Source organism: Podarcis filfolensis (genome assembly GCF_964270895.1).
Source record: "Podarcis filfolensis genome assembly, chromosome: 11".
NCBI classification, from domain to species: Eukaryota; Metazoa; Chordata; class Lepidosauria; order Squamata; family Lacertidae; genus Podarcis; species Podarcis filfolensis.
The window spans coordinates 57,170,301-57,182,046 of NC_139613.1; the positions used below are offsets into that span (position 1 = coordinate 57,170,301).

Consider the following 11,746-nt stretch of genomic DNA (forward strand, 5'->3'; position numbering starts at 1 on the left):
TGATCCTGGCTTATTACCCTGGTTTGTGTTAGCTCAACATTAACTCAGAGTTCATTGGCTAGGACATAACAGGGAGCTCTGACTTAATACAAAACAAGACCTTCATGCCAAAGCCAGTGCAGGGTGAAAGGAAGAGTGCTCAGCCCTGAAGCTAATGCAACTTAGAATGATTGTCCATGCCAGGCCAGTGAGGTTCAGCTTCAGAACTTACAGTGCTTAAAGTCTGGCTATCGGATGAAAACATTACCATTGGCATTATTGCAGAGAATGTATATTAATGTCATTGAGATTTGTACCTCCACAGAACAGAGATAACTACATTCGATCATGTAAATTGCTCCCCGACGGATGCACCCTGATTGTTGGCGGGGAAGCCAGCACGTTATCCATTTGGGACCTGGCAGCTCCAACTCCACGTATAAAAGCAGAGTTGACGTCCTCGGCTCCTGCCTGCTATGCTCTGGCAATCAGCCCTGATTCCAAGGTCTGCTTCTCCTGCTGTAGCGATGGGAACATTGCAGTCTGGGATCTGCACAATCAGACATTGGTCAGGTTAGTTGCTGCTTTTCAGCCAATTTCCTTCCATTTCCCCCCCTTTTGTATGTGCAGTTACCATGCAGCAGTATTACACTGTCATGACTGAAAGTGCTAAATTGCCTAAATTAGCAGTTCAGAGTGGGCTGGCCATTGGGGCAAATCAGCAAGATTTTCCTAAGAGATCTATGAAATTGTCTGGGTTTAGAGACAAATCGAGTTTTGTTCTTCTTGTTCCTGTAGCCTTACCCATTCCTTCTGTTGGATCCCACAGTCACTGCCACCGTCATCAACCACTTGTATTCTGTTCCATTTCAGTTGAACTAAGCTCATAAGATAGGGCAGTTGTAGCTTTTCAGGGAGGAACTAGTGCATTAGAGATGTCCTGAGGCCATCAAATGCCAAGAACTCTACCAAATACACCCATTGTGGCTACAGAAGCCTATCATAGCCAGAGAAGTGGTTTGGGGGAAAGGGCAGCCAGCAGAGATGGAAGAAATGCCGCTGCCCCCTCAATGACTCCAGAGGTCAGCAGACATAAAATTCTAATTACTTCCAGCAATCAGAAGGCTGTGCTTCTGAATCTCCCTTTGTACGGCAACTAGCAAGCCAGGAAGGGTCCTGTCGCGATGCCCTCCTTTCTTGTTTTCCTTGCTCCTAGCTCAGAAGTTCGTGCATGTGCTTAGCCATTTTCCTTGCTGAATCAGTTCACCACTTTTCCCCTCATCTGCTGTCTCATCTGTAAACGTGTCTGAAGCAAAATACATGTATCTTCAAGCTGCCCTTTGCAGGGTTGTGTGTATTCTACAATTCAATGAGAGCTCTGGAAAGCTGCACAATTTGGATATGGATGGAGAATTCAGCCTCTAGGGAACCTTGGTTTTCTTTTGTTTGTTTACATAACCAGATTCTAGCACTTGTGGTTGTGAGTGTATACTCAAAAGTGTGTGAATAATGCACACTGAAACCCAGAAGCCTGAAAAATGCCTGAACAAGATTCTCAACAGGAGAGGAATGGGCTCAGTGCTCTCCATGCCTATCAAAAAAATTATGCAAACTAGCAAAAAAGGTAGAATAAATGATGCAGCATTTCTTCATTTGCATAATTTGTTGAGAATTGAGATTTTCTTGGTGCAAAATTTAGGTTACCTTTGGCCTCAAATCCTTCTGGGTTTTAGTGCCAAGTGTGCAGTGCAGTACCTTTTCCCCTCCACTATACCTACATTCCACAAACCGCTCTTCCAGAGCATGGAAAAAGCCTAGTTATGTGTGCGGTGGCAGCATGACCAGTCACATTCAGGATACAAACTCATGGGAAATTTGGAAACATCTACCATGTTTCCAGCAGTCACTCACCTAGCTCAGATTTAGATAATGTTGTTTATTTACATGTAGTCACAAATCAACAGCTCTAGCTTTCAAAAAAACAGACAAAAACCCCAAAACTGGCTGCTTGTCATCTTTGCTTCCTCAAAGCACAGCAGGTGTGCTCTGCAGACCCCTCTGAAAATGCTGAATGGCCAGAATATTAATAGCTCATTTTCAGGTTATCTGGTTGCCCTCAATTGCTTTTGGCATAGAGTGCATCAGGGGAAACGAAGAACAAAAAAAGTCCTTTGGTATGTCTGCAAATAATGAGAGAGTGAATAATTTCCAATTGAATTTGCTTCCATCAGGGACAGTTGACAGTGTTATAGTGAAATTATGGCACTCCCTGTCCCTCTATTTCTCCCCTAGAGCATATTATGGGCTGCTCCTTTATCACTTTTGTTGTCTTATAATGGGCTCTTTCAGATTGGGTTCCTCCCATCTGACCTTTTTTAAGTTACCTGCCTGGTGCACCTAAATACCTTTGCCTATTTCTGCTTACTGCACTACAACCCATATCCTTTCTTGGTTCCCCTCCTGGACACTATGCCACTTCCTGTTCCATATTCCTCAGGGCAACCCACAACACTCATCTGCTTCAGCCCTGCCAGCTAGCTACGTTTCTGCTCTGCATCACTGAGACATTCCTGGTGTTCTGTTTTGCTATTTAAAAAATAATAAGCATGGAATATGGTGAGAATTTAAAATGACTCCTTTTAAAATCCAGTTAAGTAAGGTAGGAAACATATACTAAAGTACTGACTTTGGCTATAGGAAATAAACCCTTTTTTAGTCAATAAAATGATGCATTTTGAGAGCTCTCATCCCTTAAGAATGCACGTAGCTCCAGTTAGCTGTGTGCTGCTGGCATCTGCTAATAGCTGAGCTCAAGCCATCTTTCAACATGGTCATTTCTACTTCAGAACTCTTTCAGAAACTATTCCAGTTCCTCTGGTGTGAATTCAAGGATATAAGTCTTACACTGTCCAGCTGGATATCTTTGAAAAAGGCCTCAGCATTTCTGCTGTAGGTAGAAGCCAGCTAACCGAAACTTTGTGGTTTGCAGCTTCTGTCTCTTGGCATTAAGTACCTTTTGCCGCCAGTAACCAGTATTTTTTAAAACAACAACACCCGTTTAATGCTTATACTAATGTTGAGCTAACCCAAAGCTATTGACAGTATAGGTACAAATGCACAAGGCAGCTCTTAAATCTTCTATTTAACTAAAAGATAAATAAAAATTAGAAATTAGCTCACAAATCCAGTGTGTTCTTTTCCTAGTATGTTTTTGGCAGCTGATCAGCCTTCTCTCACCAGCCCCCCAGAGGCTAAGTGACTTTTCTTTTCGAAGTCTCTAACACTTCCAGGTTTGGAAGGTAGGGAGTGTGATTAACATAATGTCCACATAAGTAATTTCCTTTCAGGCCTTCAGGATTAAAGAATGAATGTGTACGCACACCTCAATGTGAATGTCTTGGCAAGGCAGTGACTTTTAACTGCTCAAAATAGCTTTATAATATGACAGTGTTTGGTGGACCACAAGACCAACTTTTCATACATCTCAACTCAATTGGCAGCAGCCCACAATAAATCTCAGCAAGCACAGCCGACATTTGCACCTGTCTTGATACTAATGAGTGGCTATTTAAAGCATCAGAGTTTCGCTACTTAGCATTTCTGGACACTTACAGGCTGAATGAGTCATCTTAATTATGAACTGGGCTGTGTGAACATGGCACTTAAAGAAAATGTCAAAATTCTACAGCAAGGTAGTTCAAAATTCAAGTAAATCCAAAACTTGCCACCTCTGTCGCCTTTATACAAATCAAGCAGCTTTCCATGCCTCCACTTATTCTCTCCCCCCCCACCCCTGCTTTTTGCTAGTAATGGAAAAGGGCAAAGAGCTTTTCAGGGTACTGAAATCCTAAATCCTGACTCCTGGAAACTGTGATCAGCTGAATATCTTGCTTCTAAAACTACAACGAAGCACTCCCTTGCTAAGACGTATACTCAGTGTTAGTTCATGTTCTTTATTTAAAAAATGCTTATATTATCTGGATGGCGATTATATGCCTAATTGCAGTTTCTGCTTGTGTGTGATCCATGAGGTGTTGTGGAGTGGCCCATGAGAGGAATTCTGCCTTGTGTCTAAAGAGCCACACATTTGCTCCTGATATCTGTGTTTGTCTTAGCTTTGCTCTCCGCAATCCATAATTGTGCACCAACTGGTTTTCAGTCTTTCTTTACTGTGTTAATTGCATAGTGGACCAGACCTTTTCAGTAAGTGAACGCTGTTGTCAGACAGTGAGGCTTGTTCACTGGAAGGATAAATCACAGCATTACACAATCACTTTATAAATGTTACTTTCGAGAACAGAGAAAAGAGAAAAGAGGTGCGAAAAGCACACTGTTCAAGACTCCCATATATTTAACTTTGGAATGGTCAGACACACGAGCCTTGCAAAATTGACTTTTAAGATGCATGGAGATAAATGTAATGTCTGAAATGACTTCCAGGAGTGGCTTTGTAGTTCTTTCTGCTCACATCCCCTGTTGTTTGAACAGTCTTACACGTACTTGCACTTTCTATTTTTTTTTCTAAAGTAATATTTATTAAAATTTTAGAGGTTACAAAAAGAAAAAAGAAGAAAACACCAAATTAAACAAAAACAGTACAATACATCTTAATAAAAAAAGAAAAAAAAGAAAAAGAAAAAAACAGAAAAATAGAAACAATTAAAAAACACAACGAACCTTCCCATAACTTATCTTTCATTTGCTTGTTTCCTTGACCTCCTCACACCTCCTTTTTTTGTATTCTAGTTCAGTTAGCTATTTCAGCAAATCCTTTCCCTCTTTTCCAATTTTTGTCCTGTAATTTATCTTAATATAATATAACTTAACTTTCCCTCCTTTCACCAATTAACAGTCTGTTTTTTCTTAATCCTTTATAACATTTCTGCTAAAACCACATAACTTCATTCCAACATCCTTCTAACATTCCTTAATTTTACAATGTTTCTGTAAATAAACTTTAAATTTCTTCCAATCTTCTTCCACCGACTCTTCTCCCTGGTCTCGGATTCTGCCAGTCATTTCCGCCAATTCCATGTAGTCCATCACCTTCATCTGCCATTCTTCCCAGATGGGTAGATCTTGTGTCTTCCAGTACTTTGCAATAAGTATTCTTGCTGCTGTTGTAGCATACATAAAGAAAGTTCTATCCTTCTTTGGCACCAATTGGCCGACCATGCCCAGGAGAAAGGCCTCTGGCTTCTTCAGAAAGGTATATTTAAATACCTTTTTCATTTCATTATAGATCATCTCCCAGAAAGCCTTAATCCTTGGGCATGTCCACCAAAGGTGAAAGAATGTACCTTCAGTCTCTTTGCATTTCCAACATTTATTATTGGGCAAATGATAAATTTTTGCAAGCTTGACTGGTGTCATGTACCACCTGTAGATCATTTTCATTATATTTTCTCTTAAGGCATTACATGCCGTAAACTTCATACCTGTGGTCCATAACTGTTCCCAGTCAGCCATCATAATGTTATGTCCAACATCTTGAGCCCATTTAATCATAGCTGATTTCACCATTTCATCCTGAGTGTTCCATTTCAACAGCAAGTTATACATTCTTGACAAGTTCTTAATTTTGGGATCTAACAGTTCTGTTTCCAATTTTGATTTTTCCACCTGGAAGCCAATTTTTTTATCCAAATTATATGCTTCCATTATTTGGTAATAATGAAGCCAATCTCGCACTCTATTTTTTAGTTTTTCAAAACTCTGCAGTTTTAATCTGTGTCCCTCTTGTTCCAGAATTTCCCAATATTTCGGCCATTTGGCCTCCATATTGAGCTTTTTCTGAGCCTTCGCTTCCATTGGTGACAACCACCTTGGGGTTTCGTACTTGCACTTTCTAGGAAGAGGTGTGCAAGTGCTGTGCCAAGTTAGTGGCACACATAGATCATGACTAACTTCCTTCATACTGACCTCTAATGCCACTATAGGACCACAATCATATTGTGTTAGTTGGCTGAGTTCATGCAAGAGAAGATAGATAGATGGAGCTTTCTTGGACAATAATCCAAGGTAATTGTTGGATGGTGAGCTCTAGTTAGAGAATAACTGGGCATTTTTATGTATGTATCAATGTATGTCTTTTGAAAATCTACCCTGCCTTTCATTGGACCACATGTGTAAGTTATGTATCATAAAAACTAAACCTAAACCATCAGATCTAATTCATAAATCAATGGGAGCAGCTAAAACACCACAGTTAAAATGTCCATCTTATAGCTGCAGAGCAGATCTGATACTTCCAGCCTGAACCTACAGCCTAGCAACCAGCAAAAGCATGGGCAAATAAAGGGACATTTATATCTTTAAAATACTTTCTGCCTACTCTTCATTGTAAATACAGTTCTAGAGAGAGGGTTGCAGTTTAAAATACAAGTTCATGAACACAGCATAACAATGATGGTGAACCTGTTGCCCTCCATAGCTTGTTGGACTCCAGTGCCCGTCAGCCCCATCCAGCATAGCCATTGGTTGAGAAAAATGGGAGTTATAGTTCACCAATCCCTGTAAGGCCACCCATTCCACATCCCTATAATAAAATTATGATTTAAGAAAGGCAGGTCCATCCTGGCACTAAACCCCAACAAAGGTCTGGGCAAATAGCTTCAGTTGTTATCAGAATCTCAGTAAGGACAGTGCCAGTGGTATCTCAAGAGGGTAGAGAGCTCCAAAGCTAGGGCATCACCATAAAAAGGGCTCTCTCTTGCGTTGCCACACAGCAAGTCTCAGCTAGAAGTGGCACTGCCAAGAAAGGGAACCGATCCCTTTCTTGAGATGGCGCCCAACTACACCTCCGAAGGGAGGGCATTTCATAGAAGACATCACAGTGTTCAAGCAGTCTGAATATTTAGGTCCTATCTCACACAGGGCTTTCTAAGTAACCACATGCCTATACTAGACATGGAGAAAGCTTGGGGTAGACCGGCTCACCTGTCATTTACCTGAGCAGCATAATTTCCTAATGTGGGCTTCTGGAATAAAGAGCTTCTGCTTACTCTCTTGTTGCAGACCTTGTGACTGGAGCAGCTTAGTTCTTGCCAGGCTTCCTGAGCAATAAGTATTGGTTGCCAATTTGTTGTGGTTCACTTCTTGCCCTTGCTTGTGTTGGTAAAAGTCAGAGAAAATAAAAGGAGAGCACGAGCTGATAACTCCTTGAATTTTCAGACCAACGACTCCAGACATGCCATGTTGATTCATAGGGTGTCCCATGGTAGTCGTTCTACGCCTTCCTCTTTTGCTTTTAAAGCATGAAGCTGAAGCTAATTGCTGATGGTAAAAGGCTGGCAGGCGCCTTAGAACATTCCAGTTTAGGGATTAAGGAAGGCTCGAGCTGACTCTTTGTTACCAAGAGTAGGGATTTCCAAATGCCGAGATTTAAAATGTAAAACATTGTTGAATAATGATGGCTGCTCATGACCTGTTTGCTACCAAGGGCATCATTTTGCAGGCTCAGCCAACACAAGTAAAAAGATTAGGTTTATTGGATCCCTTCCTGCATGTGTTTATGTAGCTGAAGTTTTTTTTTTTTTTTATGCTCTTGATTCACAGCTTAAACAAAGCCTATAAATAACTGCCTGCCTCTGCTGAGGCAATTTGTCCTCTGTACTTTGAGTTTAGCCTAGGAGCCTGTTAAGTTTTTTTTTTATTTCCAGGTGTCGTCATCGTGAATTACATTTCAGTTTTTCAAACTGTCAACTTACCTTTTCCAAAATCTCTGCTAATGTTCACTTAGTTCCTGTTTAGACGATTAGTGGCACATTCCATGTGCTTTGGCACCTGCAAAATAGTTTTTTGTACAGTGCGGTATTTTATGTCAGGTTGGGGTGGGCGAGCAGTGTTGCTGCTTGCCACACATCAGGTGATGTGGAGGAGATGACACACAGAGAGAGTCCAAAACTAACAACACAACAGTGTTTACCTTGAGTTCTGGCAGGAAATCATTATTCAATCTGGTTTGTTTTATCAGGCAATTCCAGGGCCACACAGATGGAGCCAGCTGTATTGACATTTCTAATGATGGTACCAAGCTCTGGACGGGAGGCCTGGACAACACTGTAAGATCCTGGGACTTGAGAGAAGGGCGGCAGCTACAGCAGCATGACTTCACATCCCAGGTGCCTAGTATTCCTTACTGCAAATTTCAGGCACTGACTGGTATACTGAACAACTTCCATCTTATCTTGGTTATTAACTTCAGAGTGAAGTCAGAGTGTTAATGCTAGCAAAATTATTAGCACCACATCTGCTTTTATTATTCACATAGGCTTCTGGTATAGTCTCAGGCTGCTTTCAGCCAAAGCATTTACTGTGGAGCAAAGCTGTTATTGTTAATGAAGCATCCATTGGGGTAATCCGACAGCTTTGTAATAAAACGGTATCTTAAAACACTGGACTCTGCTAAGAATGCAGTTTGGCCTTTTTGCCTGGGATGGGGTGGTGAAAGCAAAGGAGGTGGAAATGTCCCAGAACACTGACAAAGCATGTGTGCCATTGCTTCCCATAATGCAAAATTAGCATGCACCCTTCTTATTTAATAAACAATCAGTGCTGCCATTTGGACTCAAATAATGATTTCTTGTTCTAAAAGAGATGCAAAATGACTTGTGATGGCACAGTCAGAAATAAGTCCTATTGAACTTAATGGGGCTTACTCCCAGGTAAGGGGTTTATGATTGCAGCCCTAGTTTATTGTCTCTTGTTTCCTTCCTTTCTTGCTAATATTTGCAAGAAAAATAAAGGGTTCTTTCTCTCTCTCTTAAAGATTTTTTCCCTTGGCTACTGCCCCACTGGTGAATGGCTGGCTGTGGGAATGGAGAGCAGTAATGTGGAAGTGCTGCATGTAAATAAGCCAGACAAATACCAGCTTCATCTGCATGAGAGCTGTGTGCTGTCACTCAAGTTTGCTTATTGCGGTAAGTTGTGCGTCGAGGTCCCCAAGACACCCTCCCAAAGAAAAACACAATTGACACTTAATTTTTGTTTAAGGTTTTTGGCATAATTTTGGCCACAACTTTATTCAAATTACAGCAATGTGAGTGGTTGCTTAGGCATTGGTTAGCACTAACTGACCCCGCCCGGGGACAGCTGTGACATTTGCACCCCCCGCGAAGTCAGCAAGGGTAAGTCACCTGGGGAGAGAGACGGGACTGGGAACCATGCCTCACCTCTCCCCAGAATGCTCCCAGGGGCTTGCGTGGCCCTAGCCCCTTGCCAGGGGGTTTCGGACAAAAGCATGGGGAGCCCCTGGGTTCCTTTAACGGAAAACCCTTGAAGCAGCAGCAGCAGCATTTTGGAGGGGCAGGCACAGCCGTATCCATACCCCTCCACCAACCAATTCCAAGACCAATGCCTAACCGCAACCTTACAAGTTGTGACGATTTGCTACGCAGTAGGCAAAAACCAAGTGGCACACACTAATCAGCCAAATGGACAAAATTCCTACCAGGCCCCTGCCCTAAAGCAGACGACCCCATGACAGGCATAGCAAGGTCAAGCAAACAGCCTAAAATTAGGGAAGGGAGGGCGGGTGATCCGAAGTAAGCAGCAAAAGAGGAAGTTCCTCCCTGTGAGCATTGTATTTAACAAATAGGGCTGTCAATCAACAAATGGCAACATCTAGATTTCCCCAGTAACAGCCCGCCCCTGTTTAAAGGATGGCCAAACCGTTTGCCTAGTAACAGTGAGGTGTCTTGTCAGCCCCGCCCGCAACCTGTGCTCTCCATTAGGGAGAACATACTTTGGAAGAAGAGCGGCTCCAAGTCGCCAGCATTTCTACAAGCCAATCACACCTTAGCTGAATGTCTCAGGGCAAGGCACCTGAATGCTTTCATTTATTTTGGTTTAACAGCTGGAAAATAAAGGTAACACCCTATTACCAGCTCCCCCAGGAGGTTAGTGAGAGGTAGCTTATGCCTATAAAGTCGCAATATCATCAAAGCAGCTTTCATACGCAGCTGGTGGCCCATAGTTTGCTTAGGTTGTGAGGCTATAGAATGTTGGCATATCAGGAGTTTTGAATGATGCCCATTGCTTTACTGAGCTAGTTATGCCTTTTTAGTTAAATCATTTATATAAATCCACAAAGGTGGATTTGTCCTGGATGAGGAGAGCTTGGGGATGCCCTGCGGCGGATTTCAGGCACTCTGTGTTGGTTAACCATGCATCAAATGCTTGTCAAAATGACAGGCCGCTGAATTTAGTAGGCTACTATACTGGTTTTCTGTAAAGTGACTTTGTGCAATCTTTCACAGCCTACCGCCCACCCCCACCTGCAAAGCTGTTAACATGGGGAACATTTTAGGCATATGCTAAAAGTGCTTTTAGATACAAGAGAATATGAAAAAAAAATACGCAAGTCTGTCTGTTAGTGTCAATTATTTGACTGTGTTTTCATTGATGGTCACATTACAGGCAAATGGTTTGTTAGTACTGGAAAAGACAACCTCTTAAATGCCTGGCGAACCCCATATGGCGCAAGCATATTCCAGGTAAGAAGAACAGCATATCAATGAAAGGGATTTGAACCTCGTGGTGGTGGGTGAGGTGTAAGAACAAAGATATTATTACCAGTCTTACATTTGTGTCTCACACTTTCACCAGAGAGGTCAGAGAAGTGGACAAGGGGTTATCTTGTTCTGTGCATGTATCTTAACACAAGTGACTTTTTAAACCAGAACTTGGTATGTTCTAGAAAAGAATAAACAAGAGGGACACGCCGACACTCATACTGCATACATTTATACTATAACTCTGTTCTTTTTCTTCTAGTCCAAAGAGTCATCTTCTGTACTTAGTTGTGATATCTCCGTGGATGATAAATACATAGTTACCGGCTCTGGAGACAAGAAAGCTACTGTCTATGAAGTTATCTACTGAGAAATTGTGTTGGAGACATAACGAGTTGAACTGGGCCAAAACATTCTTAATGTGTAGACATAGAAAGATTTTACCTTTCTTAATTAAAAAAAAAGAAAAAAAGAGGAAGAACTTGATTTCCACAATGTCACACAAAGCTATTCAACATGTATTAAACAGAAGGCAGCATTTTGGTATCCAGCTCCTGGATCAATGTGAAGCAAGAAGGCAAAATGAATTAATGTAGCATAGTTTTGATGGATTTTAAAAGCAGAGTCTGCTGAAGATTGTTGAAGCCTTTGGGTTGGTTTCCCCCCCTCTTTATGACCTCATAAAAATCATGCTCATTGCTTGAATATGCGGGATTATGTTTCAGCACTTGCAATTCCACCTGCATTCTTGTCTTGTGTAGAGCAGTGATATCTTGGATAAACTTGTTTCCTGGTTTTGCCTCTTGGGATATGGGTTTTTGTATTTTTTGTTGAAGATCAAACATTTGTATAAATTGTAAATATATTTGGTTTAATACAGTAAAGGCTTTAGTATCAATAAATGGTCTCTTTTTTCTCTCTCTACCCCAATGCCCCTTAAGTCATTTTTTAAAAAAAATCATTTTATGGTCTAAATTTTGTAACAAGCTAGAGTAGAGTTTTTGCAATATTTGATAAAGTCTTTCTAGGGTGCATCAAATACTAGTCCTAACAAGAGAAGATCCATTGAAATTCAGAGGCATGACAAATTTGAGTCTATTAATTTCAGCACATCTCCTTTGAGTAAAACTTAGTTGGATACAACACTCTGTGCTGAGCTCTGAGGCTTATTTTACTATAAGCAGTTTTCTTCAAACAGATTGGATTCAGAATTCACATTTGTACTGCAGAAAACAGAAAAGCAATAACTTTTA

At 41.3% G+C, this 11,746-nt stretch overlaps 1 protein-coding gene across 2 annotated transcripts in view; it reads left to right on the forward strand.

The window, feature by feature from the left end:
* Positions 1-11,395, forward strand: part of LOC310744879 (transducin-like enhancer protein 1) — a 77,444-nt gene extending 66,049 nt beyond the window's left edge. For both annotated transcript variants that reach the window (XM_083576789.1, XM_083576790.1), the window contains exons 16-20: positions 305-552; positions 7,955-8,102; positions 8,750-8,900; positions 10,399-10,475; positions 10,756-11,395. In XM_083576789.1, the coding sequence (XP_083432915.1) occupies positions 305-552; positions 7,955-8,102; positions 8,750-8,900; positions 10,399-10,475; positions 10,756-10,863 (732 nt within the window). In that variant the 3' untranslated portion in view covers positions 10,864-11,395. The remainder of the gene's footprint in view (positions 1-304; positions 553-7,954; positions 8,103-8,749; positions 8,901-10,398; positions 10,476-10,755) is intronic.
* Positions 11,396-11,746: the final 351 nt, after the last annotated feature.